The sequence below is a fragment of the Chenopodium album genome, chromosome 24 (genome assembly GCF_948465745.1).
Source record: "Chenopodium album chromosome 24, dcCheAlbu1.1, whole genome shotgun sequence".
NCBI lineage: Eukaryota > Viridiplantae > Streptophyta > Magnoliopsida > Caryophyllales > Amaranthaceae > Chenopodium > Chenopodium album.
Genome location: NC_137857.1, coordinates 4,430,862 through 4,457,086, shown reverse-complemented (window position 1 = coordinate 4,457,086; position 26,225 = coordinate 4,430,862). Strand labels below are relative to the sequence as shown.

The following is a 26,225-nucleotide window of genomic DNA, read 5'->3' as shown; positions in this document are numbered from 1 at the left end:
TTTCAATTAAATTTAATATATTATCAATCCAATACCGTTATTTTAAGTCTACAGACTTGTATCAACAAAATTTTGCAAAAATACTCTAGTGGAGAGTATTAATTTTTTTGCTATATATAAAATAAATAAATAAAATAAATACATAAACTGTTACTTAAACTAATCTAGAGTTCAGCTAAGGCCACTAAACTTTTAGAATTAAGTGTTGCCCAACTTCTTAGAGTTCAGTCCGAGAAAGGCTGTGAATCCATGCACAAATGGACCAGTTTTCTTTGATACTGCCCATATAGCTCATACGCGGCAATGACTTCTTCATTTTCCAAACTCAGCTCAGGCAAGATTGGAAGCTGGTCTTTACTGGATGATTCAGTCCCTTGTTCTGTGTCCTCCATATTAGCAATAATATCAGTATGAATTTCACGACAAGTAACAACGAACATGGCTGCTGTGTCTGGTTGTTGAGCTTCACGAAGAGCAGTTAAAGCTTCTCGAAATGCACCAGCAGCAACATACAAAATCAGAGCCCTGAAATGAACATAGCTGCATATTAGCTCTTGTAGTTTGTAGGCAGGACATTATGAGAAAATAAGATGTTTCCTGCATTTGGAGTTAGTTGTCACAAGGTCCCAACCTCTGGTCGTCATGATTAAGAAAAGAAAAAGATTTTAACAATAAATTCCACTTTACATAATCGTTTTTTTTTTTTTTTTTTTTTGGGTTCCTCCCTATCACAAAATCCAACAAGACAAAGTAAAATATTCCATTATAAGCCATAACTACTTTAAGAAAAGTGATGACTTTTTCCGGATAATTTACGATAAGTTAAGAAGAAAACCATTGCCATACCTCCAGAGATTGTGCTCTGTGTGAAGCACATGGTCAGCCCATCTTTGCAATACCCTAGTGTATCATAGAAAAGAAATAAGCAAGTGAGCATTTGTATGTAGTAAGATTTGGAAAACTTTCTTAGGCATAAACTAAAATAAAGAAGACAGTGGGTCAGTGAACTGCCAATTTTTACATCTACTGCAAATGCTAGGTGATAAATGAGTCATGAGAGCTACTTTTCAGAAGAACAAAAAATTGAACACAATCTACAATATGTCCATATATAAGATAATAAGATACTATATCTCCACTGGAGCAAGAGGGGAGGGGAGGAGGAGCAGGGTAATCTAGTCAAAACAACACTGGTTATACAGATTATAGTTTCAGGCATATTCTTGTCATGGTATGATGGTATTATAAATCTGTGATGTTATGACTATCATTTCAGCTCAAGTATGGTTACAAACATTTCAATATTGGCCACACAGGAATAATATAGATACTTTTCTACTCCTATATACATGTATAAGTATTCTAATTGTGTGTCACACAGATACACACTCACGCCCCAATCAAATCTTTGAACAACTGTATGCCCAAATCTTCAGGATTAGAAACATTCAAATCAAACTTAGATCCATATTTGAATCTGACACTTGAATCCGAGTCTGAGCATCATAGAATAATCATGTGATATGAGAAGAGACAGACCTTGAGTAATCTGAACCCTTTAAATGTGTTGCAGCCAAAGTTGCAGCATCAGTCCAGCATCCAGCATCTTGTAGCTGCTTTGAAGGATAAGATAAACTTCAGTGTAACAAATAATTAAATAAGTATATTTACACCACATTGCGCCTTACAGTGTAGCTTGAGAGGGTTCCCAAAATAATATCAGAACTGGTCTTACACTCCAACAGGTACAAAAAAACATTCTCAATTCAAAATGATCACAAAATGAAAAAAACTTTAAATTTTGAGTTTGAGGCATTTCTTATGGGATTAAAGCTTTGATTGAGTGATTGAGTTTGAGGCATTTCTTGACATTTCTTCATTTAGAAAATAAAGAGATTATAAGCTGAGAAATGATGAGAAAACTGAAATTTTCCTGGCAAAGCACCAAATTCCCACATGAGTCATAAGTCATAACATAATCTTTCAATTTGGCTTAGATTTGTAGTAGATCATCACACAAATTTTAAGAGAAACCCATTATATTTGTCTGAACCAAAACTTATCAACAGCCACAGAGCACAAACAGTATAGCAATAAGCTACACTGGAGCAGCACTTGTCTCCTCTTGATTTAATGCACTTAATAGACTGACTAGAGGTAAAATTGTTTTTGCACAAGTCCTACTGGAAATGCAGCAATGGAAGTCTATTTAATGTATTTCTGAAGCACTGCAAAATAACAGTGGTAATTATATTTTTAACTGCTCAAAGCACAGCAATATCATCATGGTTTCATGGGCCGAAGCCACACAGCATAGAACAGTCAGACAACCTGAGAGTCATATAGAAGCCTAGGGGGACGAATATGAGGAAGCACACATCCTATGCACAGCAATAAGTGGTCCTCCTACTTCCCCCATCCCACTTTTCTTGACTGAGTTTGGTTCAAATTAATTTGGGTTTATAGACGAGAAAAAAGGGACAGCATTGCATGTATGAGAAAGCAGACATTATGTGCACAGGCCGCAGCCATACACAGTTTTATTCCTTTTTTTCCCTTGTATAGCTACCCTACGAAGGGGAGAAAATTGACCTGAGAGCAAGCTTCTTGATGCCTTCCAACAGCACAAAGAAGATGAGTGCCAGACAATGATTTATCTGTCCTTACCATATTAGCTGCAACAACCTAGATAAAGGTGACAGTGATTAGAGTACACATAGACCCATAGGAAACATACAGTTTAATTCAATGTGAGTCTGTTGCTATACCTTAACAGCAAGTTCAAGAAGAGACTTTGACACAGCAGAAGCAAGGGCAACTGCACGCAGTGCGTTTGCATAAAAGTAATGGCTTTCAGGGGAAGTGGATAGTAATAAACTAACTGCAGCTTCTAAATTTCCAACTGAGACAAGACTGTCCATAACACCAAAGAGTCATTAGAATAGATGTATGCATTATCATTGGCTTAAAGCAAGTCAAATGTATCAACAAGGTACAATTGGTAGCCAGGAACGTGGAACTTCGAACTGGACTATATATGAAAAAGGAGTGGGAGCAGAGAGAATAGCTGGGGTAGACAGTGACGGTTGAAATTATGAAATTTCTGAAAACATAGTTGTAAGCTAGGAGCCTGAGTACTTTTCTTTCAAGTGTCTTTTCTTTTGAGAGAATATTACAAAGCTATCACAAAAGCTTCCACAGTGCCCAAAACATTAGATCTGCCCATTAAATCTGGACTAGCTAACAGTTATTGTGTTTTGAACAACTGAGAGCTACCTTATTTAATATTTTTGATTTGTAAATAATAATAAATCTAATAAAATTAGAGACAGCAAAGACTTACTCATGTACACGGTTTTGGATAGCATCTTCTCCATTCAGTTTCTCATGCCAAAGTATTCGTTCGTTAGCAGTCTCCCACAATTCTTCTTGCTCAAAGGCCATTAATCTCAGCTGGCCTTGACTCTAAAGCAAAATGAATCCAGACTATAAACATAAACTTTTTAAATAAAACAACCTCCTATAATAGTGGTAGTACGCAATATACATATGATTTACCAGTGATTCTCTTCTCTCTGACCCAGGCAATGAATTACCACCCGATTTTATTTCGGTCAGAAGAGCTGCTTCATCAACCTGTGGAGCTGGATCTGGCATAGACTTTCTCTGAGGCAGCTTAATCGGTGACTTATTTATAAGATGGTTAAGTGCACGAGGAAGCTGTAGCCAAAAAAGTGCCTCAGATGATTCACCAAAGATCATTGCAGCAAAGGCAAGCCTCACAGCAGAACCTTTATACATTATCTTCGCATATAGTCTTGCCCTCTCGTCATCAAGAATGCACCCTATAATAAAAATGAAGTCATGAATAATCTCGTCAAAAAAAAAAAAAAAAAAAATGAAGTCACGAATAAACTACATTCACACATGATTAAAAATTGTTGACAAGCCTGCTAAAAACTAAAAACTGTATAGTAGCGACTGAATATATATAAAAGCACCTTCTTGACGGTAGGGTTCCAACACTTTGAGAAGCATTTCTGGGATCGCAACATCACCAACAGGTGGAGTGTCAATAATGTAACTGCGGAGATCACCTGCTGATTTTGGAGTTCCCGGGATATGGTGAGGCCTTTTATCAATCATTATACTGCTTGTGTTAAACCAAGAAGGTTTCACACCCAGTTGCAAAATCATTCGCAATGCCTGAAGAGAGAATAAATATAATGAGTACATAAAATTGTTCAGATTGCACTTCTGTTATAGACTGAATTCTACTGATTAAATTAAGCACAATTAACATTAATTTAAGGCTGAAAGCTTGAACATTTGATTGATTAAAGGTTGGATTACAAAAGGATAGGCATAACTTGAGGTTATGAAATCTCTCAGTAGCTTTAGGCTACAAATCTCTCTAGTAGCTTTAGGCTACAAATCTCTCTAGTAGCTTTAGGCTACAAATCTCTCTAGTAGCTTGAGGCTACAAGTCTCTCAAGATGTTCACTCAATTTTCTGGATACCCTTCTAAGTTACACATACTAACTTACTTATACTAATGGGCAAGGTTGACCATAAAGCTTACATGTGACAACTTAACGAAAATGGAAAAACCAAAATAAAACATACTAGAAGCTGATTGCTTTCTTTCCTTCGTTTCTTCTTAATTAAATTTGTCTTCTACTTAATTGGAGTTGTCTTGCTTCCTAGAATAGCTCTTTTTTGCTGCTGCTTGTTGATACCCGAGTTTGACTCTTCTAGCGTAGACCCGGATTACTAAAATATCCCTCCTAAGGCCAGTCTATTACAACTTCCATCCTTCGTGATTAATGTACTACAATAAATGTCTAGATTCACGGTCACTCTCTTGGAAAGAGCTTGGCACTACTAGATTGAGCAGTCAAACACTCAAACTAATATGAAAGACAATAATTTCGAGACACTAGCGACACATTGTATAGTTCATATGTAGTGTAGTGCACTCACTGCATTTGTAGAAAGCATTTCATAAAACAGGAGAAACTTTGCTACTATCACATTAGATATAAGTGGCAGAGTGGCCTTGTTGCCACGATCCATTGAGATTCAGCTCTATGTCTTTTCAATTCGTCCCTCCCACCACCTTATTCCGTACAATATACTACCTCCGTTAAATATTAGTTGCAACTTTGGGGTATTATTAGTGAGATATAAAATATTCCAAAGTTGCAACTAATATGTAAAGGAGGTAGTATACTTTGGAAAACGAGGTTAGCGATGCATCTTATATGCTAAAAAATGCTAAGTACGGGATTAAGACAAGTCACAAAGCCTAAGTGTTGGGATGTTGGATGGTGCAAGGGGGCATGTGGCATGTGGCATGTGCACAAGACATGTGCACCCAAGGACAAGGCATACTTGGTTCCGGGAACTATTTCTGACTCCCAAGGCCCTTAAGACATGATGATTAAGGATGAATGAGATGGTTCCGGGCACTACTTATGACTCCCAAGACCCTTTGAGAACCCATGGAATTACTTGGATGCATAATCTCGCTGGATCAAAAAATGGTATACGGAAGCCAAAAATGAAGGCTAATAGACGAAATCAGAGCAATTAAGGAGGTGTCAGGACCGGTATAGAAAATTCACGGAACACTACAGGACGCATCCCAGGGTCACATAATATTGTTTCAACCCATATATGACCATTATTCGGCTACATAAAGGCCCCGTGAAAGCTTATAGCCAATACAAGAGATGTGTACGAAAAAGGGTAAACTGGATGCTTAAAGGCAAATTGGTTGGTTCAAACACCCAATTGGGCTCCCGGAGGATATTAGAGTCCATGGTAAACATCTCGGCAAATTTTATTTTCGGGCGAAAAAAAGTTAAAAATTTCAAAAATTAAAGGCTATAATCCACGCTTTTTGAACAATTTTAGAGGTTTCGGGACCCGGTGTCGAAAAGTCTTGAGGTACTAGGGGATACATCACAGGATCATATAATGCCGTTTGGAACCATATATGATCATTATATGTTAGCATAAATGTCCGTGGTAAACTTGAGTTTATAAAATCGATGTAAGTTATAAACGAGTAAATTGACCGTTTAAAGGCAAATTGGATGGTTTCACCCACCCAATTGGGCTCACGAAGGGTATGAGAGACCGTGATAAACATCTCGGCAATTTTTATTTCTGGGCGAAAAAAAGTTAAAAATTTCCAAAATGAAAGGCTATAATCCACGCTTTTTGAAGAATTTTAGAGGTTTCGGGACCCGGAGTCGAAAAGTCTTGAGATACTAGGGTCATATAATGCCGTTTGGAATCATATATGAAAACTATATGTTGTCAAAAATATCCGTTGTAGACTTGAGTTTATGAAATCAGTGTAAGTTATAAATGGGTAAATTGACTGTTTAAAGGCAAATAGGATGGTTCTACCCACCCAATTGGGCTAACAAAGAGTATGAGGAACCGTGGTAAACATCTCGACAATTTTTATTTTCGGGCGAAAAAAAGTTAAAATTTTCCAACAATAAAGGTATAATCCACGCTTTTTAAAGACTTTTAGAGGTTTCGGACCCGGTGTCGAAAAGTCTTGAGATACTAGGGGATACATCACAGGGTCATATAATGCTGTTTGGAACCATATATGATCATTAAATGTTGTCGTAAATTTCCGTGGTAGACTTGAGTTTATGATATCGGTGTAAGTTGTAAACGGGTAAATTGACCGTTTAAAGGCAAATTAGATGGTTCCACCCACCCAATTGGGCTCCTAGAGGGTATTAGGGATAATGGTTAACATTCGTGCTGTTTTAATTTTCGGGAGAAAAAAAGTTAAAAATTTCCAAAATTAAAGGCTATAATCCACGCTTTTTGAAGAAATTTAGAGGTTTCGGGACCCGGTGTCGAAAGTCTTGAGATACTAGGGGATACATTCCAGGGTCATATAATGTCGTTTGAAACCATATATGATCAGTATATGTTGTCATAAATGTCCGTGGTAGACTTGAGTTTATGAAATCAGTGTAAGATGTAAACCGGTAAATTGACCGTTTAAAGGCAAATTGGATGGTTCCATTCACCCAATTGGGCTCCCGGAGGGTATTATAGACCATGGTAAACATCTCGGCAATTTTTAGTTACTTATAGGCGAAAAAAAGTTAAAATTTTGCAAAATGAAATGATATAATCCACGCATTTTGAAGAATATTTGAGGTTTTAGGACCCGGTGTCGAAATGTCTTGAGATACTAGGGGATACATCCTAAGGTCATATAATGCTGTTTGGAACCATAAAAGATCATTATATATTGTCATAAATGTCCGTGGTAGACTTGAGTTTATGAAATCGGTGTAAGTTATAAACGGGTTAATTGACCATTTAAAGGCAAATTGGATGGTTCCACCCACCCAATTGGGCTTCCGAAGTTTATTAGGGACCATGGTATATATCTCTGCAATATTTAGTTCATGGTCAAAAATAGTGGAAAATTGTCCAAAATTGAAGGCTATAATCCACGTTTTTTTTTTTTTTTTTTTGAGGTTTTGGAGGTTTCGGGACCCGGTGTAAAAAAGTCTTGAAATATTAGGGGATACACCTCGGGGTTATATAATGCCGTTTGGAACCATATATGACCATTATATGATGTCATAAATGTATGTGGTAGGCTTGAATTTTTAAAATCGGTGTAAGGTGTAAATGGGTAAATTGATCGTTTAAAGGCATATTGGATGTACCCATCCAAATGGACTACGGGGTGTATTAGGGTCCATTTAGTTTCATGTCAAAAAAGTGGAATATTGTCCAAAATTGAAGGTTATAATACATGATTTCGGGTCAAATTTTGACATTTTTCAAAAAATGAACTAAATGTGTGGGTGACTCTTGGAGTCATATAAGGTAATATGAAACTATAAGACACCGATAAAGATGTCTATAAAGTAACAAGAATGAGTTTTGACTCTATTTTGAAATTCATGAAATTTTGAAATACGATGATGTCATATAAGTTTAAAAATTTTATGTGACTACTATAATGATGTCATATGAATATATTGAAGTGATGTTAATTGACTAATAAAGACTATAATGATGTCATAAAAATATATTAAAGTGATGTGACTTGACTACAATGATGTCATATTATGTAATTATATTTATAATGATGTGATGTCATAATATGATATGATTTCAAAATAATGATGTCATATAACCATAATAGTGATGTGATTTGACAATAATAATGAAAAAGAATACATGATATGATGTGATGTGATGATTGATTTGACAATATGGATAATCATATTACTATTCACACATGTGTTGATTGATATGATGTGATGGGTTAATTAATAGATTTGAACAAATTATTCATCAAGTTTGTAATGTAAGTATCATATCTATCTCATGAAAACAATCAATTGCCTCATTCCATCATCACTAACAACCCAGACTAGGGGTGAGCATAATACGGAACTGTTAAAATTCATGGAATTGGAACCGGAACCTATTACAACTGGTTCCTCAAAGTGGGAACTGGAATCGGAACCTGTGAACAGGTTTTCGAAAATTGGGAACCGAATCGGATCTATAGGTTCCTGTTGTGACTCAGGGTACTTTATCTTGTAATATACTTACTAACTTTTTGCAGAATTTGTTTGACAAAAAGCTAGTTGGTCACTGATTTACAATGTTTACAACTCGCAAATAAAACAAACTAATAGTACTTGTCTAACAAATTTAATACACATATTTATGATTGTAATTTTGATATTTATTATTTAAAAAATAAGTTAGAATTGATGAATAATTTGAAATTAAGTAATACTTTTATAAGGTTACAGGGTACCCTACAGGTTCTGCTTCTAAAAATTAAGAGCCTGACCGGAAAATGTTGTTCTCCATTTGGTTACCCGGAATCGGAACTTCTTGTATAGATGCCGGTTCCGGTTCCGGTTACCCTAATTTTTTGCTCACCCCTACCACAAGTTGTCCCCCCATCACATCACCCTTTTCTGGGGTCAATCACCACATTCCCGGTCCGGGTCTCGAACCTCGAAAAAAGCACAATAAGGGTAGTATTGGATGCAAAAAGTGCCAAAACCCATACCCTATTATTCCCAACCTTTCCCCATCTTCAAGGCTCTTTCAGCAAATTTTCCTATTTTTCCAATTACCGTCTTTTTCCCCATATTTTCCCTATTTGGGGCCCACAAAAATTAAAATGGAAAAATGTAGATTAATACCCATTCTTTGGATTCCACCAAGAAAAACGGGATGTTATTATCACATATTCACATTTTCACAAGTTTTGACCCATTATTGTGTTCACTAGTCTGTGTTCACTAGATTTTCACAAGGGGTACAATATAAAGCTCTATAGAGGAAGGTGGGAAACTCAATGTTTAATGATATTCAACCTTGAGGCCTTAGGTAGGTAGTGTGCATTGCCAAAAGAATGCACACAAAAATCTCACCGGGAGCAAGGCGGAAAATATGACGGTGTCATAGCTTCGAGGCTGGTTGACCCGGCCATAATATTGGAACGACGCGGACGCGACCTCGAATCTATGAAGCTGATATCGTTCGTCTTGCCTTCGAGTAATCGTCCAACCAACCGTTTACGTTGTACTTTATGTTAGTTTAGAGTGTTTTCAATTATATTTCTTGTAATGACTTTTGTTGTTGCAGGACTCGTAGTTCGGGGATTCACTCGGCGAAGCAGTGGTACAACGCGACAAATATTCGTTGATGGAGAACCCGTGGGAGTTTGGGGATTTCGGCCAATTTGGGGTAGGGAAACCTTGGCGAACTAATGGAACACCATCTGTTGTCTTATTCAATCGTCTACATAGGGTATCCGTGGCCGATGAGGAAGTAGTGTTTCAGGACGGCTTGATGCGGATTATAATCGGATACGGGCGAGAACAAGCAGTATGCGTGAGTAGTCCAATTCTGGTTTGTATGATCGGAATTTCTTGACATAGTGGTACAGAACACGTGTGAGTGGTAATCGGTTTTTTTGGTAGGCGGGCTCCATGCTTGTGCATCGAACCGCATGCAAATAAACCTCTTTTATAAAATTGAAAGAAGACAAAACACTTCCCATGGGACTAGAGCATAAACCTATCTTAAACCATTTTAAATGAAAAAAAGAAATGAACATCAATGGTTCGTCAACAAATAACTCTGATACCATAAGAGAAGTATGCTTACTGATTTAACTAGAAAAAACAAAAGCCTGGGAATAAAAAATAATATATGAAATATAATAAAAACATCATAATTTACCAGGGCATGTGGTGTAGGAAGTAAGATGGGAGCACACAGAGGCATTGGCCGAAACTTCTCCCTAATTGATCCATATGCAGATCTTTGGTCATTTCTGAAAGAGGAAAAGAAAGATTGAGGGGGAGAACATCAATTCTTTTGGGAATAATCAAAGTAAAACTATATTAATGTAGATGATGTTATAAACACAGCAAGATCTATAGCTTGGTAGGGTTTCAGCAATATCGGTCAACAAACTCTTCACTTGAGCAACAGTTTAAAAAAAATGACCTACTCAAGGTAAAGGAAAGAAGAGTCCAAAGCAATGCAAATGATCAAAGAGTTCATGTCAAAAGCTAGCTAAGAAAAGTAATGAGCAAACTGTAAATTACGTAACATATGTATATAAAAATAGTTTGCCAAAAGTTTATTTAAGCAAAAGGTAGCAGAGAGTTATGACAGGATTCAAAGTGAAGTTCATGCAAGGGTGCAAAAAGAGCCTAACACCAATGGATTATGATAAACAAATAGTAATTTAAGTAAGCTTAAAATCTTATAGACTTTAAATTTAAAAGGAGCTCAAGTGGAAAGTATCAAACTAAACATAGAAAGAAACATACACAGTAACCTCAACAAGTCGAAAGCTACTATCAGCTCCAGCAATACACAAGCCTAGTGGATCACTGTTGTGAGTTCGTAAATGTAGCCAGTCAAGTTCCAATACAAGTGTCCCCGGAAATTGGGGTTGAGCAATGGAATTTGCTAAAGGATCTGGCAAGTCCTGAAAATTCAACAAAGCTAATAGTTCAGTTACAGCACAGTAAGAAGAAAACACATGAATATTTTTCTAAAACATTTCCATATCTTTGGTGTAACATGTAAAAGCAATTATAATCTTGAATCACCAAGTGCAGCAAGAGCTACCAAAAAAATTGTTAAAAAGATCATAACAATTCCTAAAATTTACAATGGGACTTTAAAGACATGAGTTGTTGTATACTTCACACATGAATTGATAATAATAACCAATAAAAATATTAGAAAAAAAATTACATTTCTTAAAAAATATATGATTAGGATCTTGATTTTCAAATTTAAGAAGATGACGTAGGTTTGAACTTCAAAGTAAGTAGAAGCTGAACATAAACTGCTCGCCACTTATCCCTTATTTTCTAATAAAGTTAGCCATAATTCCATAAACATTGTTGCATTGGAAGACCTTCAAATGAAACAAAAAGAGCAATACTCTCGAAGATAATATTTGTTTTCCAGTGAGTTGCCTCAGCTACACTTACAAGGTCGTATACAGCAAATGTGTTATCATAAAATAGTACAGCGACACGCCCTCGACTTCGATCTCCAGCAACGACAGGTGAAAATTTAATCCTCCTTATTCCTTCTCTATGAGTATTGAATGAGGAAGAGTGCCCAGTTGTCACGTCCCACCAGCGTATGTTACCAGATCTGTCCCCCATAACCTAACAGAAAAAAAGGTTATCCATTCATAATAGTAAAATGTTTGCTTCTAAAATCATCATAGCTTGGAATAGAAGTGTTGAATATACCACATGAGGAAGTCGGTATGCCATGGCTGTGATCAACCCATCAGATGAAACAAAGGAAGAAGAAGGCCACTTTGGTCTGACGACAAACACACCACTTGTGAGAATTAAAATATCAAATACAAGATATAACAATGAACAATCTAAGGCATATAAGCCAACACTTCAGCAGCAAAAAAAGTTAAAATCAATGTTACACGGTACGTGGGACGTTTTGGAACATGGGACGGGAACGGGAACGGGAACGGGGAACGTAGGCTTTAGAGTTCCCGGAACGTATGACTCTAGTTCTCGAAATTTTTTTAATTAGAATTTTCTTTTTTATTAGACTTTAAATTTATTAGACTAAATCACTAAAATTGAAAAGTACTCGTAATCAGGTACTTCGTATTAACCAAAAAATAAATGAAAAGATATAACTGTACACTACTATCAGTACATAACTAAAAACTAGGCCCCAAAAATAAAATAATACATTAATACTCCCTCCGTCCCCGAAAGAACGACCCATTTGGGTTGATTACGCTGGTATTAAGAAAGTTAAATAAAAAGAACAAAAAGTATGATGGAAAGAAAAATTTACATGGGCTTTGTAAAAAAATAGAGAGAGAAAGTAATAAAATTACATGGAAAATCAAAATTTTATATGGGAAAGCTAATTTTGCACAAATATTGTTGCAAATTGGTGGGTGTTTTAATGCAAATGGGTCATTCTTTTTTGGACTAAAATTAGGCCAAATGGGTCGTTCTTTCAGGGACGGAGGGAGTCATAAAAAGAAAAGATTACAGCTGTACATGACTACATGGAGTAAAAACAAGGTGCTAGTAATAAAATAATACAGTAAAAAAGAAAAGATAAAAAGGGAGGGGTCCACCATTTTGTTTAAAAATTAGGTTAGGGTTATTTTAATCATTTACAGCCGTCAAAGACCCTTCTTCTTCCTTCTACTCACTTCTTTTTCCATTTTCCTCCATTAATAGAACTTGAAGCTTTAATTAAATTTAAAAAACTCAAGAAAACAGAAGATTCCTTTGCCTATAAGTGGGTACTCTATCAAACACGAACCAGATCGCGAACCACCACGAACCGGAATGAGTAAGTTCCGCGTTTCGGGACACGCGTCCTGGTTCGCGGAACGCACCGTCGTCCCGTGTTCCGTGTATCTTTGGTTAAAATAACCCTAGTTAAGTAATGCAATATGTTCCATTACTTGAAGCGGACATGGAAGCATAGATTTTTAACTGTGCTAAACTAGACGAGACAAAGAGAATTGAGAAGCAAGAGAACACCACAATTTCACATATGAGGAAATGCTTTTTTTATATATATACATTTATGCATCCATGATTACTTGATTAGTAATTTATGCTAAATATATAGTTATTACGGTGTTCCACAGAGTTTGTCATTATCAGAAACATCTCTTTTACTACAAATCTACAATAATGCAATAATGCAACATAATATAAGTGAATGAAACTAAACTCATTCTCGGGACTTAGTAGACATCTTTATAGGTGTCTTATGGTTCAAAACCAAGTTATATTGACAGCAGGAATCACCCCGCACATTCAATTCAATTGAAAAAAAATTCAAAATTAACCCGAAAATGTGGATGATAGCCTTCAATTTTTGACTTTTTTTTACCTGAATACAAATATAACCGAGATGCTTCCCATAGACCCAAATACACTACGGGAGCCCAATTGAGTGGGTAGAACCATCCACTATGCCTTAAAACAATCAATTTACTTGTTTACATCTTTCGCCAATTTCATTAACTCAAGGCCACCACGAACAATTATGACAATGTATAATGATCATATATGGTTCCAAACGTCATTATATAACCTCGGGATGTATTCCCTAGTATCTCGAGTTTTTTTTACACCGGGTCCCAAAACCTCCCAAATTGCTCTGTTTTCGTGTATTATAGCCTTCAATTTTAGACAATTTTGGACTTATCCAGCGAAAAGGAAAGAGGTCGAGGTGTTACCCATGGACCCCGCAACACCCTAATAGACCATTTCAGTGGTCGGAGCCGTTCGCTTTGCCTTAAATTGTTGTTTTGTACACAACTCTTGTATTAGCTATGGGCTTCCCCGCCTCCCGAGACCTTTATATAACCGACTAAAGGTCGTATATGGGCTTAAACAACATTATATGACCCATGGATGCATCCCATATTGTCCCGTGAATTTTTTTCCCAGGGTCCCGAAACATTCAAAATTGCTCCGATCTTGTGTATTAGCCTTTTAAATTTGGCGTCCGTAGATCATTTTTCCACCCGGCAAAATTATGCATCCAAGTCCTTCCTGGGGTTCCCAAATGACCTTGAGAGTCCTACTTAAGGCCCCAAACCATCTCATTCTTGCCTTGTTCCATCCTTAATCACCATGTCTTAAGTAAGGCAAGGTTATTTGACATCATGTTAGATAAAGTTGGCAAGTTGCTAGTCAAATTTGTTAGATAAATATTAATGTATTATTTAGTTAGATGATATGGTAAGTAGCTAAGTAAGATTCACACATTCTCCCCTCCCACCAACCACAAACCAAAAAAATAATAGAGTCGCAAATGAAATAAGTGGTTTTTTTATTCAGGTCATGGGCATGATCCACTCTAGAGTCATGAAAGCTAGTTAGGATCCACTATTCCAATCTAGAGTCATGAAATCCAGTTAGGATCCACTCTAGAGTCATGAAAGCCAGTTAGGATCCCACCCTAGCCAACATGATCCATTCTAGAGTCATGAAAGCCAATTAGGATCCCACCACACTCAAGGACTCAAGGTTTGCATAGTCTAATATATAGTGACACAACCTTACCCGAAGATTACAAGCAGTGGCATGTACAAATGTGCTATAGACTGCAGGCTATTTTCCGCTTTCTTTATTGCTGCTCTCTTCACCTTTAAAAGATTGGCTCATATGCTAAATATGGATGTCCTAAAAAAATTGCTTCATACCTTAACTGGTACATTTTCCCACTTGCAACCCCACATACTCTTCTCATCAATAATTGTGCCCGCCCATGTGAACAAATCTGCACTAGCTTCTGAGGTTTGGGGCAATCGTGTAGGGACAGAAAGAGTATTCATCTAGAATTAACAATCAGAACATTGCACTAGCTATCCTCATATCTGTAACCATGAGCTATTTTGGTCCCTAATCCACCTACTCAGTGTCACACAATACACAACACAGAACATTTCATCAATACTCAACTGTCAAAGCTGCAATAATACACTGTGAATATATTATTGTATTCTCGTAGTGCACAAAGAGGGTCCATTCTAAAGAAAGCTCGTAATGTATGGCTTCTTATAGGTGTTGTGAAATGAAGCGCAACTCACGTATATTATACTTAAAGTCTTGAAGTATGTCAGCAAATAAGTCTTAGCAAAGGTCGGTTGACCAACTTCTAGAAATGTTAAGATCCTCTTATCAGAAGGCTCACAAATGTTTTTTCACAAAGGACAAAAGTTTAGAATGATCTAGCATGCTCTAAGTTTCTGACTCACGAGAGCAGTAAGATGGGATCATGCAAGAATTTCACAAATGATCCAGCATTTATGTAATAGACCGACTTTAGGGGGTAATTAAGTAAAAGACAAATTTAATTAAGAAGAAGAGAAGGAAAGAAAGTAATCAGGCATCTAGTATGTTTTATCATGGTTTTTCCATTTTCGTTAAGTAGTCACATGTAAGCTTTAAGGTCAACCTTGACCATTAGTATAAGTAAGTTAGTATGTGTAACATAGAAAGTAGGCAGAAAATTGGTAAGGAAAACTTGGAGAGTTGCAACCTCAAGTTGCTAGGTATCCCTTAATCGTTCAGTTAATGAAGAAGCAGTCCTTCTCTTAATAATGAGCATTATTGAGTGAAATCAGCCTTAGTCTAAAACAATTACTAGTAAACTTTAGAAGCTAGAATGGGGCTAAATGAAATTTGGGGCCATGCAACCCAACATATAGTCAATCCAAAAGATTTTCCAAGTCCAAATGGATCAGCACATATGAGAGGCTGAGAGGATTTATAAAATAAAAACGCTAAGCATAATGCTCTTCTAGCCAGAATCTTCTCATGAATTCTCAAAACTCTGTTCCTCCATCATTGTTGAAAGTCATATGTACTCTTCTAAGGGAGACCTAACAATCACTCATATCATTTGAGATCCACCGTCAGCCTTTATCCTACAAAACCCATTTGTTTCGTCACAAGCCCAAATCTGACTTAATACTTGTTTCTCTTTATTAGATACTGATGATATAGTGATATTCCTTGCTTGCTTCCTATATCGTTCTACTTTGATGAAATTACAAAGTAATTTAATTATTGGAACAGCAAGAAATTCACTATTATCTCGGAACGAAAGGCCCAGCACCATGGAATAATTTCCCAGAGGATGTCACATTTGGAACACATAACATCCTGGATAGATTTTCTCTAGAAGGAAGATAGATCATTTATTCTCATATCAAGATCATCAAACCTAGTATGCTGTAAGTCGTGTTTTACAAGATGAAACCCTCAAATTCCTATGAGCCTAATACCAAATTTAAATTCCCCAAGATTGTGTCATAGCTTGGTAGAGGGATAAGCTAAAGCCAATCTCTCTCATACATGGTCTTGTTAATCAGCAATAGAAAGTGAAATAAGCCACTAAATATTATGTGACTAGAACAAAACTCAGACTCAGTGATCATTAACCGCAAATAACAACACCTAATATGATAACATTATTATAAACCAAAGAAAAAGAGGAGCCTCAAATCGGACAACAACGTTCAAAATCAATCAGATACAATTTCTGAGCAGCATTGAAAAATAATATATACCTGAAATCTTTTATCCTACGGCCTTGGACCTCAAATACTCCAAGGGCGCCATTGACAAGTGCAAAAGCAAAACTCTCAGAGCTCTCATCCTGAGATCCCTCAGAACTCCCTGGCTCTGCAAATCAGAGCAGATTTAATGAGTAAATAGCCATTAGCAGTGCATATATATTATTTTTATCTTAGATATTATGGAAATGAAGCTTACTAGATTCTTCTGAAGTATCATTTGACGGAGATGATGTCCCCGTCTGCGTGCCAACAATACGGTCTTTCAATGATATTGAGGATTGCCTGGTTGGTGCAGCTGGTCGAGGAACTGTTGGAAGAGTCCACTCCAGTACTGTAAATGGAAGTGCTAGTGATCTAAGCTAAAATTAAAGAAATAGAGATGATAAGAATATAGACCAAATAACACCAAAATTATAGAAATGTCTGAGAAAAATAGGAATACAAAATCTGTACAGCAGAATGAATGACATGCATTAAACATATTCAAAGGCATTAACTAGATCATTTTGAAAAATAAACAAAGAAAAGGATCTCGAGAAACAAATTGTACCAAAATCATTTTGAAGGTCAAGAGAGTGCTAGCATTTCGAAAAGAAACACTAGGCATCTTGACATGCTTCCCTTCATTCTACTAACTCTCTCCTATATACCTTGCCAATCTTCAGATTAACTTTTGTAAAAAAACATTTTTTACTCTTTCACTTCCATATCAAATCTATACCACAAAAACTTAGCCAGCTTGCAATCCATAAATATATATGCCTCCCTGTCTCCCCATACTTACTCACACAAACTTACAGAAAAGTTCATATCACTCCACTCAATTTAAAGAATTGTCAATTTGTGTGGTATTTTATAATTCCAGAGCACCATGAGAAACAAACAAACTCTAGGTTCTGGTGAGGTTTTCTAAGACACAAAGAATCCAACGCCCGTAACTCCTCAATCCTATCAAGAGCATGTGAAATACAATTAAATAGTTGTGTCAAAAATGACACAAACAAACAGCAGCATAGGGCCAGCATTAAATTTGTTGGGCAAAGCAATTAAAGCAAAGCTCACATTTACTTCATTTGTATCTGAAATATAATTTCTACTTTGGTGCCGTGTTATTAGTAATTCTTTTTTTGCTCCTAAAGTTACAACTTTATTCAGTATAGTGCTTAGCAACAAAGAGTCAAGTTTAACTAATTTCCTTTCCTACCATTTTTGTTTAATGTGTTGATTAAGCTCCAACAAAAGCAATATACAAGCCTCCTTTTTTTATTATTTAATTTTTGGTAAACTTTATAAATATGTCAAGTTATATCCTCTTTTCTAAGGTTTTAAAACAGAAGTGGAGAAAGATAAAGGGAAAGAATTGATTTTTGGAAGCTTGGATAGGTTAAAGTGTGAACTTTTAGATAAATGCCAGTTGATGAACACCATAAAGGCACATGACTCAATTGCTTAAATGAAACTCTTATCAGAGGGCACTAACGTAAAAAATGTTTAAATGTCAGAACTCCAAAAAGGAATTAGTGAACACACGGCACCAAAGTGAAATAATACCAAAGCTTCATAGCTTCATTTAGGACCTTGTACCAAAAGCTGGTATAGGCTTCTAATCAGCATTTTCTTTACTTCTCTCAAAACCTTTGTTTGGCCAAGTTTCTATCTCTCACTCCTAGGAACTGCTCTAGGAGCCTGGCCAAGCGCATATTTATTGGCATAGGGATAAAGAACACATCAACCTAAATATTTGCAAGTCTTGACAGTTTTGGACACTAAACGTTGCTAAATCCACAAATTTTAATTCTTTAATTATACCATAAACTGTTTCCTCCTTTTGTAAGGAGAAAAAACTGCTAACAATCATATAAACATATAGTTACAACTAGCTTAAAAATCAGTTCTGACATGATAAAATTAATCGGTATTTACTCATAATGTTGATGTACTCTGCAGAATTCCTGGGGTTTAGTTTGGTTTGAAACTCTTACAGGATTTTAGTGAAGAAGTGAGGTATCCAGTAAAGGGGTCACAGGCAGCAAACATGATGCTATGATTGCTATTTACATTCATTAATATTTCTACAGGCCCACCAACCATTATGTTCATATTTTACAAGTATAGGACTCATCCATGATCCTCAAAACATTAATTTAAACTACGTAAAATTTATAACTCGTCTAAAAGGCAATAAGAAATCCTGAAATATAGTTCCAAGCAATTAGGATCGTACAACTCCACTAGTAAAGGCAAACAAAAGCACTTTCAGGTGGAAAAGTAAAATTTAAACGTTACAAAATATACATTTATCTTAGTTTCTAACATGCAGGATAATAAGAATCAAAGTAGCCAACATATATAAGAATTTAACAGCTGACCATAATTGGGTTCTTCGTCATCGCCCACACCTCTACAGGAGCATCACGAAATAGAAGTAGCAGATATCTGCATAATTAAGCCAACGATTCAAATCATTAGCACATATTTCTTTTTCCTTTTTTATGGTTGGGGGGGGGGGGGGGGGTGAGACAGGGGATAATGAAATGCACTTGTCAAACAAAAATGCAAAAGCATCTTACTATTTTCAAGTTGTAAAGTATCCCATACTACAACTAACTAAGGTAGTCTTGATCCAACAAGAAACCAAATGCAATTCAAGCAATATTATGTTTGTTGTCCCTGCTTGTTCAGAGAGTATTTAAACCACAAAGGAAAAGAGTTGCACAGAAAAAGAGCAGATATCTACATAGCCAAGTCAGATTTGAGATTCAGAGTTAACCTTCCGGATGAAGATGCTCTGAGAGCTCGAATGGGTGCCCTTTCTGGCTTTTGAAGAACCCGAAATGCCCGATTAAAACCACTTCTAACACAGGTCACAACAAGCCTGTTAATGTAGCCTCCGGATTTTTCATTGGCCTGCAACCACCCAAATGCATTTTCTTTTCATTAAACAAAAATCCATGAGCGAGGACAATGATTATAAGCAGAGGCCTGCCACCTCATCTAACTAATCCAGACAGCAACAGGTATAAGCAAGGAAGGCCACAACTTAATATATGAATATCATTAATGCATTCTATTACCTGAGTGTAAGAAAATGAGACCAGCCGAGAATTTCCAAGCCATCTTAATCCCCTGACAATCCCATGGTGAACAGAAAAGGAAGTTGTAACTGCGTTGGCAGAAACATCAATGATCTCAATTGCACCGCTTTGGGTACCCAGAGCAACCAGAGGAACAGCCACAGCAGGATGATTTCCACCACCTACAGAGAAAAATGCAGAATTCAGTAATGCCAAAATATAAATAAAAAAATCCATTTTAAAGTAGAGAATAATCAGAAATGAAACTAACGGGCCAAAGTAGCTGTCAAAGAAGGGGATGGTACAGCAAGCGTAGTCACAGTTGAAGATATTAGATGGAGCTGTCCTACTAAGATTATCTGCAGATTTCATTGTTATGTGAGTGCGTATATGAATCTATAAAAAATATTATACCATACATTACCAAACTACAGTACCAAAAAAAAAAAAAAAAAAAAAAAAAAAAGAGAGAGAGAGAGAGAGAGAGAGAGAGATAGATAAGACCCAATTCAAGTAACTAGTAAACAACAGAGCAACCTGGAAATAAATCTAGAGTTTCTGGACAACACAATTGAGTACATCATTCTGCTTCATTCGCTGGACCAACCAAATACAGATTGATTTTTGCTTTTCAACAACCATCAATCACAAGATATAACTAATATTTGGCCAGTTACCAATAGGTTCAATTCTTGTATGAAACCAAAAGCTTATAAAGGAAACAAAACATAATCTAATATATATATTTAAAGGGGAGTTTTTCCCCGAGTTTTTAGAGAGCCACATACGATTTAATTTTCTTAGCGCGCCATGTAGGATTATAAATTTAAGTTGTAGCCAATTAAATAACAGATTATTAATTTCTTTTACAATTAAATAATTCAAATGCCACGTAAGCAAAAATGACAAATGAGATTTTAATGTTTAAATTAATTAAATACAAAATATTATCTTTTGAGACTAGGAATTTTATCTAATATTTTAAAACTAATATAATAACAATTTTAATCTCATAAATATGAAAAATATTTTTTAAAAAAATACTAACAAACCATGCATCGCACGGGCTTCATCTAGTATAATACTATAATTTATAAACTCACCCAAGGAAAAAGAAGAGTAAAAAAGAAGTTTGACCAACCTTGAATAGTGTATCTTCAGGATAGACAGTCAAATTAGATGAACGCTCTCTTCCCTTCGTACGTTCAGATCTTTGGCTTGTCAGAGATCCCTCAGAAGTGTCATTACCAGCACTCATATCTGAAACACGTGATCCATTTTCATTCACATGTTCTTTCAACTTTGACACATCTTTGGGAGTCACCTCAGGTCCTTCAGCAGTTAAGAGCCAGTTCCATACTTTTCCATCATCAGAAATAGAGATCAAATGAGTTTTTGAGGCAGGAAGTGACTCGTCACAAAAATCAAAAGGATTGTCAAAGTCCTCGTCACTAAAAGGAGTATGAGGCACATCAGAGTAAATTTTGCCAACATTTTGGAGAGCATAATCAGATTCACATACTACAGCAGCGAGAATGGAGGGAGAAGGAGCAGACGAGCCAACAGAGGGCATCAACTCTTGTGTTGAACAAATCGTATATGCCTGTTCACCTCTGTAATGAAATATAAATTAGGATTCTTCCCAAATCACCCAAGAAAAAAAGAAGGATGTGAATACAACTAAGATGGCATGAATGAATCTGATATGTTTTTATCAAATTATGCTAGCATAATCGGAAAAGGCTATTTTTAATTATTCACAAAAAACAAAAATTTCTATCTTACAACTAACCAGAATTATCACTATGCAGAACACAGTCAACTCATAACAATGTCAATCGCAAAAGTCCTTCACCAGTTTACCCTTTACTAGAGCTCACATTAGCTTGAACTTGCTTCTGGTCAGTTAATTAACTTAATCTTCTGTAATCATTTTTCATAATACCCACCAATTAGTTCCTGTATCTGTTCTCATAAATGAGTATGGTTTCCTAATAGTTGCTCACCTTTGATGCCACATCTACACTCTGTGAGTCCTTCTACCGACCAAACCCAATTCTTCCCTCCTACAGTCCAATCCTATGTCTTATTTACTTTCTCCTGTGAACAGGCCATCTACGATTAAATAAATAATCAGTTATTGAATTGTGTAAAACTTTTGTCAAGAATAACTAACATGGTTTCTGATCCTTGATAATCAATAAAACCAATAAGCATAACAAGTTATTCTATCCTATACTCCTTCCAACAAGAAATAGTCACATAGCCGCAATCGCTTATAATATAGGATATGATATGATTTTACCATCTATTGAACAAAACATTGTAGTATATAGAATAGACACGTAATGTTCCTTGGGAGCCACTGGCCGCCTTAATAAGGCAATCTCTATGGCCTCAACTCCACCGAACATGATAACATCGAAGCATAGACGAAATGTAGATATTCAACCTTAAAAATAAAATTCCATTGTCATTGGAAAGATCTCTAACCTTCCTTAAGAGTTATGACATGCATCCACTTTCCAATAGACCAATCTATTCCTCTCATGCTAAAACCATTCAAAATAAAAGAAAGAAGATCAATTCTTACAGCCATTCTCCCAAATTAAAAGGATAAAACTCTTTCCCTAAAGCAATAAATATTTGATTTTGCACACATTCACAATGTGAGACTCAAATACAATTCCATATTCAACCTACATTGGCAACTTAAGAAGATAATGTTCTTTTATTTCACACAAAACTTTCCAAGATAATCTATTCCCCAGCACAATCTCGATGCACATCAACCCTAGATTGACAACAAAAAACGCTGATGATGCTTCATTTCTATTTTGAGGTTAGATGCTAGTTTCACCAACTTACAGGTAACATCCAAATTTTAAATATTCCACATTAACAATGTAACACTCCAATATCAAACAATGTATTCTTCACACTCTATCCAAAGTATAACAATCATAATCATAATTTCACCTTTGATTGCACCTAAATATAATTTCCCAACATAAACAATGAACAAACTACCAATCATGATCATATTAACAAAAATGTAAAACCATCAAAACAAGGTCAAAGCTCACTCACTCTCGACGTCTCCAAGTGCTAAGCTTCCCATCAAGATGCACAGAGTACAACAATTCGCTATTCGGGTCAGGCAAGACATCAAGAAACTTCCCTCCACGAGGCAAATTCGCGGCAAACAACGCCATCTCATAATGCAAATCATACACCACAAGCTCCCTGGGAAATGACACAAACAAAATATGCCGCCACCCGGGCGAAAACGCACATTTGGCCGGATAATTAGGGAAAATCGCCGATGTCGGAGATGTATTAGCACTATTATTACCACCACCACCACTACCACCCCCCAAATCCTTCTCCAATTTCGCCAATTCGGACGAATCAGTCCGAATCTGAAGCTCATTCAAAACGACACCGTCTTCCGATTCCCCGGTAATTTTCACCGAAAGTAAGAACCCCTTCAACCCTAACACAACAAAGTGCCGAGAATCAAACGGATCACGGCGAATACAGGACAAGAACTCCGAAACGGCGTCGTATTTGAAGAAGCATTTCCCAGTAGAAGATGAGTACAAACACAAAAGATGAGGTCCAGTAATGGCGGCAATTGCCCACGAATCAAGAGTAGATTTAACCCAGCAAATATCCTGAATACCCAGTTTAAGCGAATTGTGATCTGAATCAAACCATAGAATCGGAGCTCGAGATTTGAAATCGAGAAGCGATAATCTCCCTTGACGATCACCGACAGCAAGAAGAAGGTGAGAAGAGGAGAGAGAATCGGAGGAGAGGATGTCGAATTGGCGGAGAGAAAGTGGGGCCCAACGAACGGAGGTGACGAAAGGGGAGAGAGAAGAAGAGTAGGAGAGAGAAGAAGAAGAAGGTGAAGGTGGAGGAGGGAGAGGAATGACGGAGAGAAGTTGCATGGATCGAGTGTCGATGAGAGAGACAGAGCTGCCGGAAGCGAAGGCGAGGAGGCCGGAGGAGGTGACGTCGGAGGCGCCGCCATTGTTGCGGCCTGGTGGACCTGGAAGCATTGACTCCCATGGTTTTGGGTCTGAAGATGGTGAGATTGACGCCATTGTTGGTTGAATCAAGGAAATGAGGAAGATGGTGTGTTAGAATTTAGAAAGATGTAATAACATAACTGTGATAGAGGAGTATGTCGTAATTGGTTAATGGTTATGTTGGGAGTTGGGACTTGAAGCGCGGGAGATATGAAGGGCCTTATTCGACAAAATTAGCTACTGCTTCGGATGATAGGAACTCCCTCCGGCCCTTAATACAAAGCCCATTTTTACCATTTATTACTTACATAATAAAGAGAAAAAGACTTTATAGAGAGAGACGTAGGGAGTATAAAATAAAATTCTTTAGAGTAGCTTTGACATGCTTATGGTTATTTTGATTTGGTATTTGTAGGTTAGACAGTTAAGAGTGAGGAGGCCAAGAAAGGTAAGGAAATTTCATCTCCAAGTGGTGTCATAGATAGGAGACTCGGCCTTGTGATATCAAGGTATAAATAAGGTAGTGAATGACTGAATTCCTCAACATAGTGATCAGCTATCATCAAAGTCTTGCTTGCCTGCTTGAGACTATAAATCGAATATCAAGTTTTGGTTTTTGTCGGTACCGCTGTAAAACAACTAACATTGCTACTTAAACATTGAATTGTCTATAAGAATACAAATACAATAGTTGGTAAGATTATATATCCTAGTGAACAACACTGTCGGTACCTCTTACAGGTTAAGTTAGCCTAGCTACACATGTAAACACTTGAGAGTAAAGGGAATCTACCTGCACAAGGCTACACTCAAGCAAATGTAGTTGGTGGGACACGAATTTGTGAACTCAAAGTCACAAGGTAAATTCTCCATCAATTCCACCAAGTTATCGCTAATACTATTTTGTCACGAACTAATATATACATAACATTACTCATAACTTAATTAATTAGCTTACAAAGTTACATAAGAAAAAATAAGTACCCCCATAAGCCATACCCTTAAATAGGGTAAGGTCCAAACCTATTGCCATTTCTACTTACATGACAACTTTTCAAAATAAATAATACAATTACTACTTAACCAATAATTATTCGAAAGAGATTATTCAATGTTCAATTCCACATTGGTTGATGAAGCTTTTCCACTCAATGAATTTTTAATATATTTACGTACAATATTTGATAATAACATCTTGTTAAAAGACCAACACCAAGATTCAGATCCATAAGTGTTCCTATGAGACTTGGTAAGCACCATACGATCCAACACAGATGCACTTCGCAACAAATAGGAAGCAACCGGCAACCACAAGACATCAAAATAATACAATTTTATCACCTTCAAATTGGTATGGGCACAAGGAATTGGAAGTTCGTAGCACTCACGCCGTGCATATCTTGGTAACTGCAACAAGCATTAATAAACATGAAAAACATTACCTAAGTATTATTAGAACAAATGAAGTACTCTCCACAAGTCATATGAATGGGATTTGCCCTTTTCACCTTGTTCTTATTTATTTATAGAGTATATAAGTCATAAGTGCAAACCAAAATTTTAGAGCAAACCAGGAAAATAAAACAATAATAAAAAAAAAATGTCGGACTAGAAAAAACAAAAAATGCACCAAAACTTTTAAATAAAAAAAAAACTAGAATTGGCAAAGAGAATTAATTAAGCCCTAAATTTCACTTTTTGGAACTTATACATCCTCAAATAACAGGAATAAGGTGAAGATAACATACAAAACCTCAAAAGAAATAGTGTTTTTTTTTTTTTTTGCCAAGCGACGTATATATTAAGAAGCTAAGAAGAAATTGTTACATTAAAGCTTTAACTTTGAAAAATCATACATTAACTGAAGCCGTTGGAATATTATTTGCACATCACAAATGGTTCAGACATTATTTTTCCCATCAATCTTCTCTTTACAAGAAATTAGACACATATTTACCTTATATCTCAAGCCATTCCAGTAAGTTTCATGGAAAATTATTCTCCATTGAATATAATTTTCGTCAAACCAAATGCAGTCTAAGTTCAATTTCAGAATAATATTTCTTCTCTAATTAATAAATTTCGTAGGAATTCAACATCACTTTTACACCATTTCAGATTATTATTTAAACACCACAAAAACTAAATTACATAAAACATCGTATAAAATGAAGTTTAACCATAATTACCTGTATCTCGAGCCTTTCCAGCAGTGGAAATGCTTTGAGAAGACGAGGAAGGGCTGGGACTATATTGCCATCATCTGAGCTTATGTAAATGCACAAACACAACACCTTGTGAAATAATTTGTAAGAAGGTAGTTCATGGATCTGAAAAGAAAAGGGAGTTGTAAATTACTTGACATATTAACTACTATCTCTGATTTTTTTTTAGTTGCAACTTTGGGGTATTATTTGAGAAATATGAAATATTCCAAAGTTGCAACTA

The 26,225-nt window shown here is 36.2% G+C and overlaps 1 protein-coding gene across 1 annotated transcript; it reads right to left on the bottom strand.

Moving 5' to 3' along the window:
* Positions 1-23,936, bottom strand: LOC145610254 (uncharacterized). Its single transcript, XM_081665564.1, has 20 exons — positions 22,831-23,936; positions 20,882-21,353; positions 20,012-20,099; positions 19,741-19,922; positions 19,437-19,573; positions 19,036-19,102; positions 16,863-17,025; positions 16,658-16,772; positions 11,820-11,895; positions 11,550-11,732; positions 10,875-11,035; positions 10,276-10,369; positions 4,002-4,206; positions 3,559-3,845; positions 3,344-3,465; positions 2,769-2,913; positions 2,593-2,685; positions 1,540-1,613; positions 847-900; positions 1-525 (listed from the first exon to the last, which is right to left on the bottom strand). Exons 1-20 carry the CDS (start codon positions 23,850-23,852, stop codon positions 225-227), a joined length of 4,041 nt encoding a protein of 1,346 aa, XP_081521690.1. The 5' UTR covers positions 23,853-23,936; the 3' UTR covers positions 1-224.
* Between the last annotated feature and the right edge of the window lie 2,289 nt (positions 23,937-26,225).

Bases quoted from the DNA above. Each gene is read 5' to 3' on its own strand.
- LOC145610254 (XM_081665564.1), bottom strand. From the start codon at position 23,852: ATGGCGTCAATCTCACCATCTTCAGACCCAAAACCATGGGAGTCAATG. The intron at 11,896-16,657 runs GTATATATTATT...GTTTGTCGTCAG, and splicing joins CGTAGGATAAAAGATTTCAG to ACCAAAGTGGCCTTCTTCTT. The intron at 3,466-3,558 runs GTAAATCATATG...ATTTTGCTTTAG, and splicing joins CAGAGAGAAGAGAATCACTG to AGTCAAGGCCAGCTGAGATT.